The following is a 24,792-nucleotide window of genomic DNA, read 5'->3' as shown; positions in this document are numbered from 1 at the left end:
GACGTGCATATGCTTGCGCGCGTAGCAATATGACACTGTGGTAAACACAGTACTGCCTTCGCCCTCCTAAGTGCTACAAGATGGATTTTTATTATTTTTTATACAAAATAAGAGAATTGTATAGGATGGTTGATGATAAAATTAAATATTACAAGCAAATATAAATAAATTAATAAATATATTTATGTATCGAGAAAAATTGGGGATGCTGCAGTTCCGCAGTGCCTATGTACGAGTCGCCCCTGGTTTTATCAATACTATATACTGCTAATTGCAAGCTGCTGTAAAATTCTTATACCCCATCTTCGCTTGAATCTGTAGTGGGTGCCGACACTTAGATGAGCGTAACATTCACTGGATACCTTTTGTGCCAACTATTATTACTTTAATATAGAACAATAGAGGATATATATAGACAATATTGGAGAATGCCTTTCGCCCGTATTTTTATTGAGATAACAATTTAGAAGTTAACTGTTTTGTACGAACAAAAATATATATTGGTTAATAAGTTTGTTTTACACGATTTTAAAAGTCAAATTTTATTTTATTTTATTTTTTTTTTTGGGGGGGGGATATTTGCAGGTAACGTTACAGTGTCCTAAAGTGAACTCTATTGCATCCTTTAAGTATTGATAAATATCAAAGCTGGGCATTAAACAGGAGCTACAGTCTAATTAGTTCCCTCTAATCTCTCGCTTGCTTAGTTGAATGGACCTATACGATGCTTTACACCCGCTACTTGAATCAGATGTTTCATAAACGTATCCACTTCAGTCGAAGGCAGCTGATATTTGCATACGCGCAATGCGTTGTTAAATACCTTCTTCAAGGGTTCATTGGCTCGGTTGCAATCAAGCACTTCTCACAAGCAGCTATTTCGTCAAGTTATTTCGGTAGTCAGTCAGGTGAATGGTAAGATGGAACTGCTTATTGGCCTCTCTTGTGAATGAACGTGGAAATATCCTCTGTTTCAAGCGGAATGCATCAATTCCAACATTGAAATTCTCAAATATTTGTTTAACATACCTTCCACCCCCTTCTGTGGCATTTGATTAAAATTCTAAGATAGATAATGCGATGTCTGGACATGTCCTGTAATGTTGATAAGGAAGAATCCATGGCTAAATGGAATCTGTTAAGAACTAAGAAATATCAAACGGTCCGTCGAGAATTATGCTCTAAGATCATCATAATCATGCCTATCAGGGATTTAGGCCTAGAGTGGCCTGTTCCGGCTTTAGAAGTCATCGTTGAATCTCTTAAGAAAACGTCCTGGTTTTCTTTTTCCTAATTGTACTTTAAGGCTTGTTTTGGTAATCTTTCTGTTTTCATTCTTTGAACGTGTTCCATCCATTTATGTTTATAATTTTTAATTTTTTCTATTACTGGTTCTTGGTTTAATTATTTCTTCGTTTCTTTTGTGATCAAATAGGGTATACTTTGCAGTTTTTCTCATAAACTTCATTTCTGCTGTTGTTAATCTTTGTTTGTCTTTTTGTTTTATTGTCCAGATTTCGCTTCCATACATTAAGACCGGTAAGGCTAATGTATTGTATACTTTTAGCCGGGTTTGTTTTTGAACTAGGTTCGGTTTAAATATAGAGTTAATTCCACCTGTTTTTTTTTTAAAATATTTTGCAATTTTTACGTTTATATCTTTTTCATTTTCATATGTGATCATACATCCTAGCTAGTTAAATGAATTCACTTGTTCTAAGATCTTGTTATCTAATACTATTTTAGTTCTTGCTGGATCTTGTCCTTTAAAGGCCATAGTTTTTGATTTTTGCGTTGATATTATCATACCATAATCTTTGGATATCTCATTTAGATCTAAAATAGCTTTCTGTAAGTTATCTTCAGAATTTGTAATTATTATTTGGTCGTCTGCAAAGAGGAGAGTGTTTAAGTTAACTGTAGGTGAAAGTTTAATTCCTTGATGTAAATTTTTACTCCATTTTATTATTATTCATTCTCTAAGACTGGTTAACATAAACAACCGAAAAAATATGTCCTTTAAAGGCCATAGTTTTTGATTTTTGCGTTGATATTATCATACCATAATCTTTGGATATCTCATTTAGATCTAAAATAGCTTTCTGTAAGTTATCTTCAGAATTTGTAATTATTATTTGGTCGTCTGCAAAGAGGAGAGTGTTTAAGTTAACTGTAGGTGAAAGTTTAATTCCTTGATGTAAATTTTTACTCCATTTTATTATTATTCATTCTCTAAGACTGGTTAACATAAACAACCGAAGATATCAGAGAAACAAATAAAAAAAAACCTCCCGAGTTTGCCATGATGTAAAGTATCTTCTGTGAATCTTAGATTCATCCACTACCATTTTTCCCCATCTTTATTTCAAGATGCCATTTTACCCTTTTGAAACGTGCCCATAATTGTCTTAGTTTAATTACGCCCATGTTGCCTCGATATTCCGAGCATTGTATCAAACCCGTAACTTCGAGACTACATGCGGTCGTGTCTATTAAGAGGCAAAGATGAAGAAACGACAGGAAATTGCGCGCTGCCTCCTTCAAAGGAGTGTATTTCGGCGGTTGTGTTTGAGTCCCAAGGCCACTTATGCCATTATAGAGGGGCTCTTTGTGAAACGTATTTTTCAAACACTTTATCGAAGGCTTGTCTCTTTCTATAGCGCTATAGAAAGCGTTCATAAAGGCTGCGTGTTCACCGCTGGAGGCCTCTTCAATGTGGCAAACTTGTAATGGCGTCCAGAACATCAATAATGTTAGATAAATATGCTATAAAATCATTCGCGATCTTGTTGCATGGTTATTAATTAAACAGTTAATTAGGATGGTTAGTTAGATAAATATTTCATAAAATAATTGACGATCTCCTTATAATTATTAATTATTTCCAGTTAATTTGGATGGTCGGAGAGGATATTCATGATATACTGAATGAAATCATGCATATTTCTCAGAGAGTTTTGGAAGATAAATTGCAGACTATGGACAAAGTTGATGGCACTTAACAAGCTCTTACAGAGTAAACCTTTTCGCCAAATATTCATTATAAATTTCAATAGAATTAATATTCAATTATAAAAAATTATTGTAAACTTAATGAACTTTAAAAAAAATTAAAATTTTTGGAATATCTAAAAAAAATTTGAAATACTTAATAAAAAGCTGCAAACACCTGTATATTTTTTATTAATTTATAATATAAATTTAACACAAGTGTAGGTTTTTTGTGCTGGAGAAAAGCTCTGTGCACCTCGTGTTTCCTGTTGTTCCAGAAAAAAATAGTGATATGTTTATGAATGACGTTGTCTTGTGTGCCTGTGATGTTAATGGTGTGCAGTAACATCGGTTTTAGGACTATTTTGATAACTGTCGCTCTACCTTCCAACGATATATATTTATTTATTGGCCATTTCAATTAAAGATATGTCTTCACAAAAAACTATTAAAGCGCTGATCATGGCAGGAGGGTAACAGCAATAGCCGAGCCTCAGTTAAAACTTCATTGGCTACAGCATTGCCATCCGTTACCCTCAAAGGGTATTAATCAATCACCGCATCTCACGGTCAATTGATTCATATTCAACCTCATTATCAGGAACAGTCCTTATAAGGACTGGCTTAAAGGGGCGAAGCAAGAATGCTTTTCATCTTCCCCGTTATCTGTATTGAGCTATTAAAGCTCTGATCATGGTAGGAGGGTAACAGCAATAGTCGAGCCTCAGTTAGAACTTCATTGGCTACAGCATTGCCATCCAAGGCATTAATCACCGCATCTCACGGTCCAATCATAACTGTCATTAGCAGGAACAGAACCATCTAGCAGAAATTTAAATTCATTATAAGTGAGCTCTCGGTAGGTGCATAATTAATTACTAAATTATAGAATTCAAGTATTCTAATTTTTCATAAATCAAAAGTAAAATAGAGTATATTATAGATACATTCGAATTTTATAGCAAATATAAAAAAAAATAAAAATTTTAATGCATTGATAATACGAAAGAGCTATCAAACCAATGTGTCCTAGTTTAAGTGCTGATAGAAGGCAAACACATGGGCTCCTGAGCAGAGCTCATGTCTTTTAAGCAGTGAATACCAAAGCAAATCCTATATGGAAGGTTATATTCTGATAGCTCACTTGTAAAATTCACTACTTTCACGTCTTTTTTTTTTTTTTTTTTTTACATATGGCTATAAAATATGGATGGATCCATAATATCCTATATATTTTAATATATGCAACGTTTTTTAGTATATATTTGAGCCTGTCATTATATATATAGCATCGAATGCTTCAACGCTTCTCCCCCTAACTCTTGTCTATTTTTTTAACGGCTCCGTATTATAAACGATGTAATATTTATTAATTTCATTTATTTATTAATAAAAGATTAACATTCATTTATTATTGTAACAGATTTTAATTTCGTACAATTGCAATAAATTTGCAATTGTACGAATTGCAATAAATCAGTGGAGCCGATCACAAATACAATTTCCAATTATATTTGGGATCGGCTGCACTTAAAGAAGTTTGGAATCTATTTATCATCTGAATCAGGTGATTCCCGATAGAATGTATTCCAAACTCTACTTTTTTTTTTTAGTTAATGAAAATAGCTTCCAAATTTAGTTCGTGAACGGCCCCTTAAAAAAAGTACATTAAACTCGAGTTGGTACGGGCTTGTACAAAATTGACAGGACATTCAATATCAACATTTAATTACAGTCTATTAACTAGACGTAATTTCGGTAGCGCCACCTGTAGACAGAATAACGATTTATGTAATTAAATTTTGATGGACAATATTTTTTATGATGTTAAGATTAGTTCACCTCGTTCCATGATTGATTTTTCTCTGAAAATAGTTAACTTGGTTTACCAATTAGGGTTAATGAAAGTTGCTTGTCTGGCTCTTGATGATTCATTATAGGAAAAAGAGCTTTGCCATTCAATAAACGACACTCATCGGCAGCGGGACATGCAGAGACACTTTCCGACATCTGTTTGACCTCGTGTCGCCATGGCAACATAAAATTCTTTTCGTGATAAAAGTGGAAGGTGTCACTACATGTGTAGTCGAGAGCCGGAACAGTCAAGTCTACCCTATTAAACCACTGTCGGAAGGTGTGGTTATTTTTACGTCACAAACAGGATATTCACACATACGTTAATTCATTTCACGTTTTATATATCACCTGCACCAGCTGTAGAAATTTCTTTTTTTTTTTTTTTTTTTTTTTTTCGGGGGGGGGAATACACTAAATGTACTGGTTTTGAAGATAAGAATGTAAAAGCCTGCATTCGGTTTGTTTATCTTTCATTGAACAGAAAACTACACAGTTTTATGTAGATTTCTGAGCGTGCATCATTGTTGTAATACTCGCGACCAAGCCAACGTTATCTCTGACACGTTTCTTGTGATGAGAGTTTATGACGTAGTAAAAATGAGCACGCGAAAAATGGCGGGGAAATGTATTGCATACAAACTCGCTGTTTAAAATTTTTTTTTTTTCTCTCTCTCTACTTTCAAGAACAGATATGTCAGCAATGTTTATGTGATGAGGAACTAGAGAGAAAAAAATCCACTTGTTTTTTCCGATATGTCAATATAAATATTGCAGGTGTTTTTATACTCTCTTTACACTAAAGTACAGATATCCTTTTCTCAGGAAAAAAAATATCCCAACATCCTATCTAAATAGCTTTTCTTTCTAGAGGATATCTTTGAATATCGTTTGAATGCTGTTAAAGTTTTCAAGGAGGAAAAGTAAACACAAACCATCTCCTCATTCAGGCAACGAATTTATTCAAAAAAATAAATAAAATAATAATAAAAAAAAACGAGTATTTGATGTCATTTTTAGAATATATTGATTCCTGGAATACTTATTCATACTTTTGATAGCTGTGTAATTATTCCGATAACTCGAGTGATATCTTCTATGACGTCACAACCGTTTTGGCAAGCTCACGGAAGTTTAGGCTGTTCGTTTATAACAACTGATTACGTCATTAATAACTGAGTGTTTTGTTCTTTATATAAATGGGATAATAAAGATGCCGTGCCTATTTTTATTGATGAACATCTAGTGAGATTATCGTACGAGGAAGCCTGTGGAAATATGGCGTTTGATTCCATAGTGCTAGGCCCTTTGAAGGAAGGCTATTCTAGTCGCTAACTAGACGATATTTTTAAAGCATTTCTTTTACAGGTTTCCCAGTTAATCTCTGGCACGGACAATTTTTTTTTTATAACAAAACCTCGAAGAAAATCGGCTTGAACTCACACTAATTCAGAAAATAATATATAGTGTTAAGAACCACGAGATGGCAGCATTTATTTTCTATACTCTCTTCCTGACTGCCAATTAAATCACTGATAGTCTTGAACCAGGGGTTCCGTAATTGGCTAAGTGTGGACTCGAGCTGCACATTACTTTTCAAAAGTTAGTTAGGGCCAAATTGCCGAGCCTACTTCTTTTTGGGGAATAATAATACAATTAGAATGCAAACAAAAAATCACCAAAAAACAATGAAACTCCTAAAACAAACAAGAAAAAACTAGGAATAACTTTACACACACACACACACATATAAGTTGCAAAATAATACGGAGCGAGTTTTTAATTCTTGTATGGATAGAATGCCTTTAATAGAAAATGGAATTTATTCAGAAGTAAAATGGATAGAAACCTAAAGAAAAGACTAATAAAATGCTATGTGCGGAGTGTTGCCCTCTACGCAGCTGAAACTTAAACATTGAAGAAAGAAGAAATTAAGATTTTGGAAAGCTTTGAGATGTAGATTTGGAGAAGGATGGAAAAAATCAAATGGATAGATAAAATAACTAATGAAGAAGTCTTAAAAAGAGTAGAAGAAGAAAGAAGTCTGTTAAGGAGGATAAAAAGAAGAAAGGGAAACTGGATCGGACATATTCCGAGAGGGAATGGAATCATGAGAGATGCCATCGAAGGAAAAATAGATGGAGAAAGACCCAGAGGAAGAGTAAGGAAAACAATAGATGACATTCTCAATGGAGACAGGTACACAACCTTGAAAGAGAAGGCTCAGAACAGAAGAGAGTGGAAGGAAAGTTTTTACTACTAAGAGAAGAACCTGCTCAATTGCAGAATACTTAAGAAGAAGATGGATAGGATTAACCAATGCATACATCTGAACTCAAAGAATAACCATTATGGGATAAGGATGGAATTCGCAACCTACCGGAGTTGGACTTCAAATCTGTTTCCATGGATTTTTGAGGTCCCTCCAGATTCCCATAAATCCTATCTGGAACACAGTACTACGAAACCGCTCTTATTTCACAGAAATCTTTGAAGTTGTCCATGTAGGTCTTCCCACAAACTTTTCAGCATACTGATACACAGTTGTGTTCAATGGCTTATTTGACGACACTCCTTTAGAATCTTTCTTTTTTATATATTTATATTATGCATTACACAGAAGATACAAAAATATAAATGCAGTTATTCTACTTTGAATTGTCTGTCTCTTGCCATAATATCTAAACAAGAATATTAATATCGACATATTGGAAACATCACTGAACTCCACCTTGAAATAATGAACAGTAACTTGGGGGTAAAGAGGGAACGATAGCTCAAAACACTTTTTTTTTTCAGACAATGAAAGCTCCCTCGTTGACTGCCGTACACCCAAGTCGTTTTCTTTAATTGGAGTTTTCTTTGTACGTTGGCGTAGTTTCACATTCGTGTTTGTCTCCATTTACTAGTTCATTACTTAATAATTCAAACTCCGACTAGCAATTACGTTCAGTCCTTCATTAAAAAAAAACTCCAAGAAAGAAAGAAAGGTATAGAATCTTTCGTATTGTAACAATCCTCTTAGCTTTATGTAGCCAATTATAATTAGTCTCTTAACAAGAATTTTATATCATCGAACCCGTTCTTAGGTCTCCATTGAAAAAAAATATAATTGCTTTTTTTGTGTGTGCGTGTGTGTGTGTGTGTAGCAGCTTTGTTTTCTGGAAGGCCTCTCGTTGATTCTGTTTGAGATATTTCAGGGATAACAATGGGGGATGACAAAAACAAAGATCATAGACCGCAGAAAAAGAAGATGAAAGATTCGTAACGGAGTGCGATGAAAGGTTGGTAATTGTGCGGGATATGGAAGAAGTGGCAAATTCTTTAATTGTTTCTGTTAGATAACAGTTTTTTTTTCTTTCTTTCTTTAGCCAAGTGGATTTGTTGTGTCGACATGCTTTGTGATTAACTTATAAAGACAACACGTTTTGCCTTCCTTGCTTATTGCTGTCCAAATGTAAGCGGATGAGGTGAGTGTTTTAATTTGGGGTCGATATAGTTATTTTTTTTTTTTATGCGACTTCCGTCCGCGAAACATTTTAATCTATAGTACATTAATACGATAATGGACTTTCTTTATTTTTCTTTTATTTATTTATTTTTACATAGGAAAGAAATCCTGCTCTAGAGACCAAATATCGAACTTTTTTTTTCAAGCCACTTCAAACCTTCAATAAGCAATATAAATTTTGCCTTTAAGTGGATATTGGTCCACCTAAAGACATTCATAAACATCATGTCCATGATGGGATTCGAGTCCACAACCACCGGGTTGGAATTGTGTACGTTATTCATGCATTCTTCCAACCAGGCGGACATATTTAATATTTACCATTAACGCCATGCGTCTCCGTCGCTCAGTCGGTATAGACGAAGCCTTGTGGTCGGAAAGACCTGAATTCGATTCCCGTCCATGACGTAAGGAACTTTATCTGGGGTTTTCCGACTAAAGGTGAGTTAGTCAGTCTCGTACGTTGGTGGTGGGTTTTTTCATCCTGAAACAAGGGTTTTCTGTTTCCTAATAACAAACAAACCGGCCCGTGAACACACACGGATCTATAGTCATAAAATACATACTGAATTCATTACGAGGACTCAACCTGTCCAAAGGAACGGGGAACTCCATACGAAATTAAAAAAATTAACGCCATCTGTGAGTGAATAAGAAAACGCGAAGGACTGCAAGAACATAAAGAAAAGTCATTCATATTATTTCAATGTTTTTTTCAAACATATTTGTACGACTTGTTGAGTCAGATTACTTAGTACGTAACTCCGCCATCTTCCTTCCATCTCCGCACACACACACACACCACACCGGCTTCATAATGATGTAGCGTGAATACAACATCTGTCATTCGTTTGAAAAAATGGATAGGCTCTAATCCCGTATAAAAGTACAGTGAATTTGATTTTTTTTTTGATACGGAAGGGAAAAAGTTGACATGATGCAAAACATACAGTCCTAGTATGGAACACACACGCGCACTTAATAGATACTAACGTCAGTCTTAGCTATTTCAGATGTAATTCAATCAGATCAAATAATTCTTCCCCTCCCCCCCCCACAAGAAAAAACGACACGCATATATAGAACAGACAGAAGTAGGAGAGAGAAGAGACGGATATAGATAAATCATGAAAGAAAGAAAGAATAACGCAAATATCAGAGAAAAATGATAAACCAAACATGGAGGAAGATTGCACACATAAAGGACGAATATTGAAAATCAAAATATGGAAAGAATGAAGGAAAAAGAAAAGCGTGATGAGAAAGGAAAAATAATCGATAAAAATAAAAATACAGAATGAAAGAAAGAAGAAATCAGAAAATAAGATTAATTAGATGAGACGAAAAAGGAAGGACAGAAAAATAAAATCAAAGAGAGAGAGAGAAAGAAAAGAAGGGAAGCACATAAAGTATACATAACCAACAAAAAAGATAGAAAAATAATTTTTTTTTAATTTACGCTCACGTAAATTAAAAAAAAATTAATCCTACGGAACAGGTCGGTTATTCTTGAAGGTGTCGTAAAGAACACACGCTCTGTAGAAGCGCGTGTTCACGGGGCCGGTTTGCCTATTGGGGACGAAAAAAAATCCGAGTTTCTGGGTGAAAAAACCCACTACCGAGACCGGCTAACTCACCTTTAGTCGAAAGAGACCAGATAAGGGTTCCTCACGTCACTGAAATGGATCGAACCCAGGTCTTTTCGAACAAAGGGCTTCGTCTATACCGACTGAGCTACGGAGGCGCTAGAAAAATGATTAGCTCGATGGACGTGTGGTTCCAGTAAGGATTAGGTTAGTCTCCATGACTGCAGGTTGTAAAGAGTCCAGCTATTCCTGTCTTGGGCCTTTCTTCTCCACTTTCTTCCAACTTTCTTAATCATTAGGTCTTCCCACCTTAAGGCTGGTCTTCCAGGTTTCCTTTTTGGTATCTCTCGGATAGCAGTTTGTAACTCTGACTGTCCATCTGTTGTCTCTCATTCTGGCGAGATGTCCTGCCCATCTTCTTTTGCTGTTATAGATTGTTTTTATTATATCTGTGAGTCCAGACTTCTTCCTGATTTCTGTGTGTCTTACGTGGTCTATTTTGTTTATATTGCATATTCTTCTTTCTATTGCGCGTTGAGTTGTTATTAAGCTTTGTTCTTGTTTTAAAGTTGTGTTCCGTGTTGCACTGCCATGAGTTAATGCCGGTAAGATGTGACTATTGAAAAGATGGACTCTTATGTTTATATCTATGTTTAGGTTGGTAATTGTTGATTTTATTTTGTTGAAAGCTATCCAAGCAGGTCTTTTTTCTCCTTGCTATTTCATTTGATATATCGTTATTCATTTTTACTGGACTGGCCGAGGTAGATGTATTCTTCAACTTTTTCGATGGTGTGAGATTCTAGAGGGATTGTATCATCTTTACAGTATTAATTGTTCATCCATCTTGTTTCGTCAGGGTGTATTTCCAATTCAATTTTTTGTCGGTTTTGGCTTAGAGAGAGAGAGAGAGAGAGAAGGTAAAGGAAAAAATATATGAGAAAAACATAAATAAAATGAAATGTAGAAAAACGAAAGAACGAGATGAGAAAGAAAGAAAGAGAGAGAGAGAGGAGTAATTCCATAGAGAGAGAAAGAATAGAGCAGAAGATAAATTATTAATAGAAAAGATAGATGGCGCAGCAGTGCAAGTGAACATTATACAGCAATTCTGGAAGTGAAACAGTGAAGAATAGGAGAGACAGAGAGAAACAAAGATAGCAAGCGAGAAGAGCTGAGATGGACATCCCATTGCACGGCATTCACGGAAGCAAAGATGAGTGGATAACCGGCGGAGAGATGGAGGAATGCTACAAGAAACTTTATGCGTAGCCATCGCTGGAATATCCCGCAGAAACACTTTATGAGCATATTTATCCCACGCTTGTTTCCCACAAGCGTGGACTCTTCGCACGAGACTCCGAAGATTCTAGCACGCGTGGGAGCACTTTTAAGTGGGTCATGATTAACCGTGGCTACAAGCAAACATCTCCCTGGCGTGTGTGTGTGTGTGTGTGTGTGTCACACGCGCTAGTCTTTCCCTCGTTCCCCTTTTCTAATTTGGAGCAATGGTTCTCATTGAACTTTGTAGGTGGGCAAGTGGTCTCTTTCGCACGTAACTCAGCATCCCCCCCCTCCCCTTGCACAAACAGCGACTCACCATTTGTATTCCGACCCTAGACACGTGCTTGGTTGCTTCGTGTACATTTAGTGCGAGTCGCTTAATGGGAACCTCGTGGAAACGCGCGTTTACTTGGCATTTCCATTTTCATTTGTTAATGGCCAAGTTCCAAACTTACAAATAAGAGAAAAGTATGGAAAAAGGCAGAAATAATTAAGACTTTCCTCCGAAATAATTTAGAATCTTCCACTTCCCTTTCGTGCTTGCAAATTAATCGTTTCGTGAGTTACAGTTAAGCTAAGATGTTCCTTCAAAAGTGCCCTAGAGATAAATACATGTATGGACCAAGAAGGCCTTCAGGATTGTGCTTTTCTGAAGGATTTAAACTACACCACTAGACAGAACAGCAACTTTTTCCACTTGCCCAAAAAGCTGAAACATCGAAACATCACACTAGACTTCAATATCATCATTGGATAATACTCTGTTTGGATCAGTGATGGATTATATTTATCGAATTATGAGCAAACGCTTTTCTTAAAAAGTATTACCAACCTGTTTATTATTTATGAACCACTTGAGGGTAGCTGTGGGTTTGGACGGACCGGACAAACAGGACACATTCACTTCATCTCCAATTTGGTAACGAGATTGCACACCTTCTATGACGGGATCCCCTGGTGGAAGAACTAGAAAATAAATAGAGATAATATTATTTTATGGTTGAAACAATAAACTTGTTTTTGAGTCTAAATGTGCTTTTAATAGTGGGAAATTCAAATACAGTATATTGTTTAGACCTTGACATCTGTATTATCATTCCTAGGTTGTTATGGCAACGTACAGTGAGGCTTTGGTTTAGTATTCAGATAATACTACTACTTGAAGTCAAATACATTTATATTATATACTCACAATTTTGATTTAAATATACCAATAAAATTTCTAAATAGTTTAATGCATTTATATAAAATAAATATATAATTATTTCTAAAAAATAAGTCTTTAAAAAATTTTGATTAATTTAAATTTTTTTAAAAAAATTATAAAACACCTTTTATTATTTCATATAATTTAATTATATAAATTTTTGTGTAAGTAAATTCCCATAAAAAGGCAGACAGGTGTTTTGTTGATTAATACCCTTTGAGGATAATAATAATAATGTATATATAGCAATGCTGTAGCCAATGAAATTCTAACTGAGGCTCTGCTATCGGCTATTGCTGTTACCCTCCTGCCATGATCAGAGCTTTAATAGCTTAATACCGCCTTATCCCTACATTGTCCTCTACAGATTACAGGGAAGATGAAAAGCATTCTTGCTTCGCCCCTTTAAGCCAGTTCTTAGAAGGACTATAATTCCTATAAAGTAACAGATTAACTTATTTTACAAATGGTGTAGCTGTTTACAATTATTTTTTATAAACATTTTATTTCTTTATCCTAAAATTTCACTTTCATTCTTCAATAAATATTTATTTATTATTTATTTTATATATTAATAACGTTTTTTTTTTATTTAATCTTGTATGCAGAACGGATAGCAATGCTATAGCCAATGAAGTTTTAACTGAGGTCCGGCTATTGTCGTTACCCAGCCATGACTAGAGCTTTTAGCTCAATAACACCCCATCCACACATTTTATTCAACAGATGATGGGATGAAGAGTCAAGGACTCAGTCCAAATCCCCCCCCCCCCCCAAAAAAAAAAACTAAGTAAGTCATGTAAGTAAAATTAACTTTAATTTTTGAAATAAACTAGTGTGTACACGAGTAAACATTTCATTTAAGAGAAACTTTATAAAGTGGGGTGCACAACTGTCTTGTGGTGTGGGATATCTTCTTTATGTATTCTTAAAAAACTTTCTACTGCAGTGAGTGTTATTGATAATTACATAATATAAATGGAAAATACAAATAGGCTTACCATAAACCCTTAATTCTTTCTCGGCTTTGACTGTTCTAAAAGAGGGCGCTTCTGTCGATACTTCACATCCATAAGTTCCTTCTGTGTTTAAATCGGTTTTATACAAAAGAACGTGAGTCTCATTAGAATGGGAGAGCTGAAATAGAGAGAATGAAATATTATTTCGGTTAACAGAATATGGTTAGTTCACCATAGCAAAATAGTTAAGACAACATTAATAATTAAAGCAATTTTTTTTCCGAGTATCTTCTCTCTCGAGAATTCTGCTACTGTCCTTTAAAGGAATAATTTACGGATAAAAAGTTTTGACTTCCATTTCAGAAGTGTTGCGAACTTGCATTAATATTGCATTTCAGCGCCCTCTGTGAATAAAAATGAGAAGTTTGGTTCGAACAGAAGTTTTTCCTCAACAAATTTTGTCTGGGTTTGCAACAGAGTTTTAGCTTACCTAAGGGATTTTTTTCTTTCGTTTTTTTTCTCCTTATTTTCTTCCTTTTCCTGTGAATATAAAGCCTCCAGGTAAGAGGACACAACACACTTGTGAATGGTGCGAATTTTGATAAAGCCAAAGAAATTCTACCAAAATCGACCGTTTTCCGTAGCCCATACTTTAAAAAAAAAAGGCAACCCATTTTTTTTTAAGGGAATGATTGACATGCTGCCCGGAATGTAAAAGAAAAAAAGATACCAAACCAATGTAAGTCATCTACGCTGTTTTTATAAGTATGCAAACGTATTCACCTGTAAAACCATTCTTTGTCTTCTCTCAAATCACGAAAAATAAATCCTCAAAAAATTTTCACTCGAAGAAATGAGAAAACAGAAGTTGGAAAAACATAACTAGCATTTGACGCACAGTTTCAACATCTCGAAGACAAGTCAGTAATGCATAGAACACATCATCAGCCTACCTGTCATATGTAATCCAAGTTCGTGGCGAGAATATGCTATTTGACTTGCAGGATACATTTAAATGGAAAAAAATAAATAAATAAAAATACCTAGCACAAATCTAAAATCTGTCACTACTGCTTCACTCAAAATGAATCTGGGTAAAGAAAGCATAATGTCAACTTGTGTTTTCGTCAAATATATTCAGATAAAGAACGCTACCTGTCGGCTAAGTTTGGCACTATATTTGAGTTTGTTCTTTTTCTGAATTACAAAAATGTCTTGGGAGTAAAAATGTTTTCAATGATTTCTAACGAATATTTTGTTCACAAAAGATGAAAATAACAATTGATTTGAATTCAATTCTGAAAATAACCTTATAAGGACTGGCTTAAAGGGGCGAAGCAAGAATGTTTTTCATCTTCCCCGTTATCGGTAGAGGACAGTGTAGAGATAAGGTGTTATTGAGCTATTAAAGCTCTGATCATGGCAGGAGGGTAACAGCAATAGCTGAGCCTCAGTTAGACCTTCATTGGGTATGGCATTGACATACATTACCCTCCAAGGGTCAGATCTTCCATCCTTATAGTTCTTATAAGAACTGGGCGATGGACTGAGTCCTTGACTCTTTATCCCGTCATCTGAATGAAGTAAATCTGTGCGGATGGAGGCGTTATTGAGCTAAAAAGCTCTAGTCATGGCTGGGTAACGGCAATAGCCGAGCCTCAGTTAAAACTTCATTGGCTACAGCATTACCATTTGTTATCCTGGAAGTCCTCTGATCTTCCATCCAACAACAACAACAACGTTACTGGCTTGCTGGGTGAAGCATAAAATGCTTTTTATTTTCCCCTTTATCTGTGTGGAGAAGCTTGATGGGGGAGGTTGTGAGACTTATGCTCGCACTTTGTGAACTATGGAGTTAGCTCTGTTCTGCTGAAAGCAGGATTGCCTTGGGTCTTTTGTGTTTGTGATAGTCATGTTCACTATAACTGGAAGCTTGTCTGATTAGTGGATTCGGATGAGAATGTACCTTGCTGAAGAACTTTTCCGCATGGTCATGAAGGAGAGAACGGATGTCAGGGGTTCCGGTTTCTCTGTGGATCTGCGTGTTTCTGACGAACCATGGGGCGTCTAAGATCATCCGCAGGCATTTGTTTTGTATCCTCTGTAGTTTCTGGATGTTAGATTTGGATATGTGACTCCATGTAGGGGATGCATATGTGATTACTGGTCGAATTACCATCTTATATAATAACAGCTTGTTGCGTTTATCCAATTTGCTGTTGCGATTGATCAGGGGATAGAGTTGGGCTATGGTTCTGGATGCCTTTGTGCCTATGAGCTTAATATGCCTGTTGAAATTTAGCTTTTTGTCTAGCTGTACTCCAAGGTATTTGGTTTCTGTCTGCCATGGTATCTTTTTTCCGAGAAGTTCAATATCATCTTGGATGAAGGTTTGCGTCTTGTAAACAGTATAGCTGAGCTTTTGACGGGTTTACTTGTATCCTCCAGTCGGTGAACCGTTTCTCTAGCTTTGTGATAGTATCCTGGAGACGACTGATCGCCAGGTGTGGGCGGAGAGATCTTGTCATTATGGCTGTGTCGTCAGCATATAGGACTTTGATGGTAGTCCTCAGGTTCTGTGGAATGTTAGCCACGTAGATTTTGAAAAGTAAAGGAGCCAAAAGAGATCCCTGTGGTACTCCTGCCAGGATTTTGCGCCTAGTTGAGATGGTGCCATTTATTTTTATCTACATGGATCTGTCAGTGAGGTATGATTTTATTAGACGGGTAAGGTTTGTTGGAATGTTGGCCTGAATGAGTTTATAGAGTAATCCTTGATGCCATACCTTATCAAAGGCCTTGGCAATATCCAGAAAAACTGCAGCTGTGTGAAGGTTCCAGTTGTATCCTTGAGTGATATGCTCCACTAGTCGGTGTATTTGTTGCACTGTGCTGTGCATACGGCGGAAGCCGAATTGTTCGTTTGGAATTATTTCTAATTGATCTGATTTTTCTTGTAGTCTTGAAAGGATAATTTTTTCAGCAATCTTTCCCAGGTTGGAAAGCAGGCTTATTGGACGGTAGCTTTGCGGGAGTTGCGGATTGTTTCCTGGCTTTTTTATTGGTATGATATCTGCTGTTTTCCATGCAGAGGGGAAGTGTTGTATCCTCAATATTGCATTGGTTATGGCCCTGGAGCTTTTTTGTTGTTTAGATGTTTTATGATGTTGGTTATTTCAACTGGAGTAGTGGGGGTGATGCTGGCTGGTTTGTCTTCGGACTGACTTAAGGTACGCTTGACCTGCTGGTGGATTTTATATATGTGGGTGATGTCTATATTATCATATGATGGGCTGCATTGTTTTTCTAGGTTTTCTGCTATTGCTTCTGCTTTTTCTTTATCAGTGTGCGCCGTTCCATGAGCAGTTTGCATGGGCGGTAGGGGATTGTGTTTAGTGCGCAGAATCTTCAGAAATTTCCATATTGTGTGATCTTCTGGGTTGAGTGATGATAGTTTATTGTCCCAATCCTGGTTCCTGTGGATTTGAAGTGCTTTTCTGACTTGGTTGTTCAACTTGTTCAGAGTTTTCTTGTCCTGTGGGGCTCTTGTGTTGTGGTATCTTTTCCTGGCTTTGTTTTTTGTTCTGATGAGGTCCATTATGTTTTCTGGGAGCCGACCGGATGGGTGGTTGGTTGCGGTTTTGGTGACTGTTTCTAGTGCTTTTTTAATTTCGCTTGTTAAATTGCTTATTGCTTCATCCATGTCTTCTTTTTGTGGATGATTGGTACAGGTATTCTGGTAGGATTTTAGCTAGCCTATCCCACGATATGAAGGTGTGCTAGTTGATCTTGCGTGCCAAGTTTGATCAGTATTGGGTTGTGGTCGGATGATAGTTCATTGAGCGTCTCTAGTTTGTATTGATAACTGATGTTTCTAAGGATAGCTATGTCAAGTACATCTGATCTGCCATGAGGGCTGTAATGAGTGTGCTCAGTGGGTCCTGCTACCACAACTGAGTTAAGTGTTGAATAGTTGTGTAGTATGCGACCACTTCTGTTGGTGGTGGTGCTGAACCATGCTGTGTGTTTGGCATTCAAGTCACCTACTATGATGGTGGGGTCTGTGGTGCCGAGGACTGCATCCAGGTCTGTTGTCAGTAGAGGATTGCTTGGTGAGTTGTAGGCAGCAAATATCTTGAGGCTTCCAGCATTGTTTGTGTGGGCTTGTATTCCTGTGGTTTCCAGGTTTGTAGTGTGTGGGTTGGATATGGCATTGTGGTGGAGGTATGGTTTGATGTAGATGGCAGTGCCTCCCCCTCTGGAGCTGAGTCTATCCGTCCGGTATATTGTGTATCCTCTCACTTTTGGGTTGTTGGCAGGTCTTAGGTGGGTCTCGTTGATCAGCATTATGTCCGGGTTGTGTCTTTGTGCGAATTTCTGTAGTTCTAATGTTTTGTTGGTGAGGCCATTGGCATTCCAGGCTGCAATTAGAAGCGAGTTAGGTTTTACTTTTGTTTTATTCATAGTTGAGTGCTGTGAGTATGGAATGGGTTCCTTGCAGGAATCTCTTTGTGGAGGATGGAGTTGGGTTTGTTCTGCTGAATTCCTGCAGCATAGTGGCTAGCGAAGCAGTCAGTATTGCTGTGATGTTGGAGCCTATTTGATTGCTTTGTATTGTGTCCTTTGGTCGGGCTGCTTCTGCATAGGTCTTGGTGGAAGGTTGAGCCCTTTCCTGACTTTTATGGATTGGGTTTTGATGGTTTGATGACTGCGCAGCAGAGATGCTTTGAGTGGTGGTCCAGATTGGGGGAGGTTGGACGGGTCTTGTAGTTCCGTGATTTCTGGGATGGTGGCTGCATCCTTTGTAGTTTGCTGGGTGGGGACCTCCACAGTTGGCTGGTGTGGTTCTTGCTTTTGTGCATGTAATGGTTTGATGCTTCTCGCCACACTTCAGGCATCTGAACTCGGCTTTGCAGAGTCTTTGGGCATGGCCAAACTTTTGGCAACGATGGCATTGCCCTGCTGATGCCCTTTTCCTGAGTGGCTCTGTTGATATTTTAAGTCCACAGACCGCAGTTATGTCATAAATTTGTCTCTGTGTGTTCTGTATCTCAACCAATACTAATGGCATCGGTTGTTTATCGGATCTGTACATCCGGCTGACTTTGATAGGTGTTAGGCCCTGCTGAGTAAGGTCAGCCGCGATCTCCTCGGAGGTAATGCCTTCGGTGACACCTCGCAGTACAACCTTTAGATTTCTTTCGCTGCTTAGTGCGAAGGTGTGGTACTGCAGTTTGTTGTTGTCCATCATTTTTGTTTTCCCTCTGTGGTCTGTGACTGTTGTTGGCTGAATTTTTACTCCTTCGTCGGTGTTTCTGGCCCAGGAGTATCCAATTTGATGTTCTCTTAGGTTTCTTGCAACTGTGGTCCATTTTTCCTTTTCACGGAGAATTACCGGGGGGACCTTTTCCCTTTTTTCCGGGACTATTTGTGAGGGTGTTTCGTTTTCCACAAGATCATCCTCGATTCTACGTCTCTTGCCCGTCTGTTCTCCTGTGAAGACCGTCTGACTGGGGCTCTCGGGAAGGGAGATGGATGTGTCATTGATCTCTTCTACTTCGCCGTCCATATCATCGGATTCTTCCGGCTGTATGTACAGGTTTAGGAAACCTGGCCATTCAGTATCAAATTTTTTAAGCAGTAATTTAAACAATTTTAATGCTTGCTCTTTGTTTAGATGCTCTAGCAGATCAGTAATATTATTCATGTCTGCTTTATTTGTTGTTATATCTAGTAGGTAGTGATTGGAAAATTGCTTATGATCGCAATTAGAAATCCCGCAGGTCTTGAGACCTGCCAGCAGAAATTTTGTAGAGGATATTGCAGATGAAAAGGATTGCCAGCAATATCGAGCGATTAGCTAAATGCGCAAATCAATAGCATATGAAATTTCAGAAAATGAAGAACGCTTACCTCTATATATATCATTTATCATTCAAAACTATCGCACTGAACTAATACGCAAGCCGCCATTTGCATTTCTTCACGAGTAATCAATCAATCTTCCATCCTTATAGTCCTTATAAGGACTGGCTTAAAGGGGCGAAGCAAGAATGCTTTTCATCTTCCCCGTTATCTGTAGAGGACAGTGTAGGGATAAGGTGTTATTGAGCTATTAAAGCTCTGATCATGGCAGGAGGGTAACAGCAATAGCCGAGCCTCAGTTAAAGCTTCATTAGCTACAGCATTGCTATCCATTACCCTCCAAGGGTATTGGATTGAGTGAATCAATCACCGACTATGTAAGTAAAGGTGAAATCTCAAAAATACGGACGATCTCTAGGCCACTCCATAGTGGGCGAAAGACCGTCCTAATCTCAGCGTTGGTTCCACTCAGTGACGGGCTCCCCGACCACTGAGCAGAACCGCTCAAATTCCGAGGAAAATAATTCACCGACAAAGCCCCTCAGCGGGCCGTGCCGGAGAACACCTTCCCCGGAGACTCAAAGTGCTCCCTTAAGGCAAAAACCTTAAGAGAGCGAACTCAAAAACTCATCGCCCAAGTGGGTAAAAGCAACAGCCGAACCTCAGTTAAACTTCATTGGTACAGCTTTGCGTTGCTATCCATCACCCCCAAGGGCATTAATGAATCAATCACCGACTATGTAAGTAAAGGTGAAATCTCAAAAATACGGACGATCTCTAGGCCACTCCCTAGTGGGCGAAAGACCATCCTAATCTCAGCGTTGGTTCCCCTCAGTGACGGGCTCCCCGACCACTGAGCAGAACCGCTCATATTCCGAGGAAAATAATTCACCGGCAAGTACCCCTCAGCGGGCCATGCCGGAGAACACTTTCCCCGGAGACTCAAAGTGCTCCCTTAGGGCAAAACCTAAGAGAGCGAACTCATTTACCCAGGATAACAGCAACAGCCGAACCTCAGTTAAACTTCATTGGTTCAACATTGCCATCCGTTACCCTATATGGGCATCTCATATAAAATCAATCACCGTATGTGTAAGTAAAGGTAATATCTCAAAAATATCGGACGATCTCTAGGCCACTCATTCGTGGGCGAAAGACCGTCCAAATCTCAGCGTTGGTTCTACTCAGTGAAACTCGAGTACCGAGCAGAACCGCTCATTCCGAAGAAAATAATTCACCGGCACGTACCCCTCAGCAGGCCGCGACGGAGAACACTTTCCCCGGTAACTCAAAGTGCTCGCTTAGGTCAAAACCTAAGAGAGCGAACTCATTAACCCAGGATAACAGCAACAGCCGAACCTCAGTTAAACTTCATTGGTTCAGCATTGCCATTCGTTACCCTATATGGGCATCTCATATAAAATCGATCACCGTAATGTGTAAGTAAAGGTGATATCTCAAAAATATCGGACGATCTCTAGGCCACTCATTCGTGGGCGAAAGACCGTCCAAATCTCAGCGTTGGTTCTACTCAGTGAAACTCGAGTACCGAGCAGAACCGCTCATATTCCGAGGAAAATAATTCACCGACAAAGCCCCTCAGCGGGCCGTGCCGGAGAACACCTTCATCGGAGACTCAAAGTGCTCCCTTAAGGCAAAAACCTTAAGAGAGCGAACTCAAAAACTCATCGCCCAAGGGGATAAGAGCAACAGCCGAACCTCAGTTAAACTTCATTGGTACAGCTTTGCGTTGCTATCCATCACCCCCAAGGGCATTAATGGACCAATCACCGTAATGTGTAAGTAAAGGTGATATCTCAAAAATATCGGACGATCTCTAGGCCACTCATTCGTGGGCGAAAGACCGTCCAAATCTCAGCGTTGGTTCTACTCAGTGAACCTCGAGTACCGAGCAGAACCGCTCATATTCCGAGGAAAATAATTCACCGACAAAGCCCCTCAGCGGGCCGTGCCGGAGAACACCTTCCCCGGAGACTCAAAGTGCTCCCTTAAGGCAAAAACCTTAAGAGAGCGAACTCAAAAACTCATCGCCCAAGGGGGTAAGAGCAACAGCCGAACCTCAGTTAAACTTCATTGGTACAGCTTTGCGTTGCTATCCATCACCCCCAAGGGCATTAATGGACCAATCACCGTATGTGTAAGTAAAGGTGATATCTCAAAAATATCGGACGATCTCTAGGCCACTCATTCGTGGGCGAAAGACCGTCCAAATCTCAGCGTTGGTTCTACTCAGTGAACCTCGAGTACCGAGCAGAACCGCTCATTCCGAAGAAAATAATTCACCGGCAAGTACCCCTCAGCGGGCCGTGCCGGAAAACACTTTCCCCGGAGACTCAAAGTGCTCCCTTAGGGCAAAACCTAAGAGAGCGAACTCATTAACCCAGGATAACAGCAACAGCCGAACCTCAGTTAAACTTCACTGGTTCAGCATTGCCATCCGTTACCCTATATGTATGGGAATCTCATATTGAACCAATCGACTATGTAAGTAAAGGTTCTATCTCAAAAATATCGGACGATCTCTAGGCCACTCATTCGTGGGCGAAAGACCGTCCAAATCTCAGCGTTGGTTCTACTCAGTGAAACTCGATTACCGAGCAGAACCGCTCAAATTCCGAGGAAAATAATTCACCGACAAAGCCCCTCAGCGGACCGTGCCGGAGAACACCTTCCCCGGAGACTCAAAGTGCTCCCTTAAGGCAAAAACCTTAAGAGAGCGAACTCAAAAACTCATCGCCCAAGTCGGTAAGAGCAACAGCCGAACCTCAGTTAAACTTCATTGGTACAGCTTTGCGTTGCTATCCATCACCCCCAAGGGCATTAATGAACCAATCGACCGCATCTCACGGTCGATTGATTGATCTATCTTGATGCAATCTTCCATCCTTATCCTTATAAGGACTGGCTTAAAGGGGCGAAGCAAGAATGCTTTTCATCTTCCCCGTTATCTGTAGAGGACAGTGTAGGGATAAGGTGTTATTGAGCTATTAAAGCTCTGATCATGGCAGGAGGGTAACAGCAATAGCCGAGCCTCAGTTAAAGCTTCATTAGCTACAGCATTGCTATCCATTACCCTCCAAGGGTATTGGATTGAGTGAATCAATCACCGCATCTCACGGTCGATTGATTGATCTATCTTGATGCAATCTTCCATCCAAGCGTATTTGTTAGTATATGTTAAGCGCTTAAGTGAACTATAGTTTGGTGTGTTTAGAAATCTTTGAAATATAAGCTAAACTTAAATATTTTTTAAGGATTTTATTTCTTTCTCATTTCTTATATTTTTTACTTTTATATTTTATAGAATTCAGTTATTTTATTTAGAAATTAACGCTGCAGTCACTGATTTAATATAGTTTTCGATACCTGAGTAAGTCATTTTCATAAACTCATTCAGCGACACCTAGTGACCACCATACGAATAAATAGAGATATTCGATTTTTTTTTTTTTTTCATGCGAAAAAAAACATTCCCCCGTCTAACTGCATGCTCATATTTTCTTCAATCGAAGTACTTTCGTTTAATTATTAACTGGCCTCTGCCAAGGGTGTAATAAAAGTAGATCATCTTGCGCGGTCGGTTTTAAGTGAACAACATTACCTCTCATGCTAAGAAGAAATCAACGACGGTCGCCAGAAGAAAATGGGGATAAAGAACGCAGCATTTCGAGCAATCACGTCCATATATAAAACCAAGAGATACGAGATCTCTAAATATTCCATGACTTTGTATCGAAATTCCGTGTACTTGAGACAGGTTGGCGTGAGCAAGGCTTCCGTTATGTCGGCCGAGGGGATGAACTCGGCTTTTGTTTGTTTATTTATGTGTTCTCTGTGGCTACTGCGTGTCTTCGGATGTCCCCCCGTAAATTACCGGACGAACATTTTTGTGTTCTTTCCTTACGACCGCGTATTTCGGAACTTTTTTTTTTTTTTTTTTGAAATGCTTATACGAGCTTTCAACGCTATCCCTCCCCCCCGTGAAATATAATAAGATGGGGACGTTGTATCCTGTTTAATTCATTGATATTGTTTAGGTGAATAAACTCCTCACAGTTTCATGGGTGTAAAGTTTGTATCGAATGAGGTTTTACAACACCGAAGTTGGACAAAATTGGATTTTTATAGCATCGCTGGCACAAGCCAAAGATGTTTTAGGAATAAACAATGAACATGGCTTGTGTAAAAAAACTTCATATGTACATTTTTATGTCTTTGATTCTCCATCGTTCTTCATCTGGAGCACAATAGTCTTCTTAATTGGTATTGTGGTTAAAGTAATTTCTTCATTTACATTTATATCCTCTCCAGATCCCTCTCATTTTAACTAGATATCCAGCTTCTTATGGAGCCCTTTCTTGTCCTTACTAAATATATTTTCATTATGTATTTATTTATTTGACAGTGACGCCACGAAGGTTAAACTTACTGTAGGTATGATTGTCATTAATATTGTGGGTGGGTTAAGGGACACATAATCCGGAAACTATACTCTAGAGCAAGGTTTCCCAAACTGTGTTCCGCGAAACACCAGTGTTCCGCGGAACATAGTTAATAAACGTTCCGTGAGAAGTTCTCCTGGAATTTGTCATTTTAGTTTTCTAAGCATTTTTTATGAATAAATATTTTATAGTGGAAATATTCTGAGGAGAATAATATTAATGAATATATCGAAAAGCGCAGACCCAGAATGCCTAATAACATCTGTGTAGCAAATGTTAGTGACCATGCTGTGTGTTTTAAAACGTGGAAGGATTCATGAATTATCGTTAATTTTCACGTATCGAAACCTTTCGACATTTGGGAAAGAGAATACCGCTGTTTATGACCGGTCATAAAAATTGCCTGCAAGCGGATTATAACAATGGGTGGCATATCCTCTGTTCTCAAAACTGAACGAAATAACATCTGTGTAGCAAATGTTACTAACCAATCAGCAAGGAAGTATAAAGAAAATTTTTCTACTAAAATTGAAGATCAAGGTAGTCTGTATCCGATTCTCAAATCTAGTAATACTGAATACTTTCTTCGCAAGTTCGTATTGTAGGGTGAAAGTTTTGAAAGCGTACTGCCGTAATTTTTTCAAAGAAATAGGCCTGCAGATTTAAATTTTAATATGAATAAGAGATAAGGGACTTTGTTTAATTTTGGTATTAAGAAATCTCTTATTGAAGGTGTTTGTGACGCAACAGATAGTGAGTCATCCACCACCAGCCTACAAAGCGCTCTCCAGGATGTATACAAAAGAAGGGGAACACTACCAGCACGCAGGAGAAAAAGTCTGCATTCACTCGTAAGTACTTATAATATAAATGTTTGGTGATCAGAATAGGATATGTCAATGAAAATCAGTACAAATTAACTTAATGATGTTTATGTTTAATTAATGTTTAATTAATGATCAATTATTAAAAAAAATCGGCTAAATTAACAATTAATTATTAATTATTATTACAAAATAACCAAGGTGTTCCGTCGTAGGAAACGTTTGGGGAACCCTGCTCTAGAGAGCAG

General features: G+C 38.1%; 1 protein-coding gene across 2 annotated transcripts in view; it reads right to left on the bottom strand.

The window, feature by feature from the left end:
• Nucleotides 1-24,792, bottom strand: part of LOC150093390 (cell adhesion molecule 1-like) — a 598,758-nt gene that overhangs the window by 23,613 nt on the left and 550,353 nt on the right. For both annotated transcript variants that reach the window (XM_090413685.1, XM_090413686.1), the window contains 2 exons: nt 13,435-13,570; nt 12,059-12,192 (listed from right to left, as the gene is read on the bottom strand). In XM_090413685.1, coding sequence (XP_090269811.1) covers nt 12,059-12,192; nt 13,435-13,570 — 270 coding nt within the window. The remainder of the gene's footprint in view (nt 1-12,058; nt 12,193-13,434; nt 13,571-24,792) is intronic.

The sequence above is a fragment of the Typopeltis vanoorti genome, chromosome 24, assembly GCF_054136105.1.
Source record: "Typopeltis vanoorti isolate ZY-2024b chromosome 24, IOZ_Tvanoo_1.0, whole genome shotgun sequence".
NCBI classification, from domain to species: domain Eukaryota; kingdom Metazoa; phylum Arthropoda; class Arachnida; order Uropygi; family Thelyphonidae; genus Typopeltis; species Typopeltis vanoorti.
Note: the sequence above shows the minus strand (reverse complement) of the source record. Positions and strands in the feature narration are given on the sequence as shown.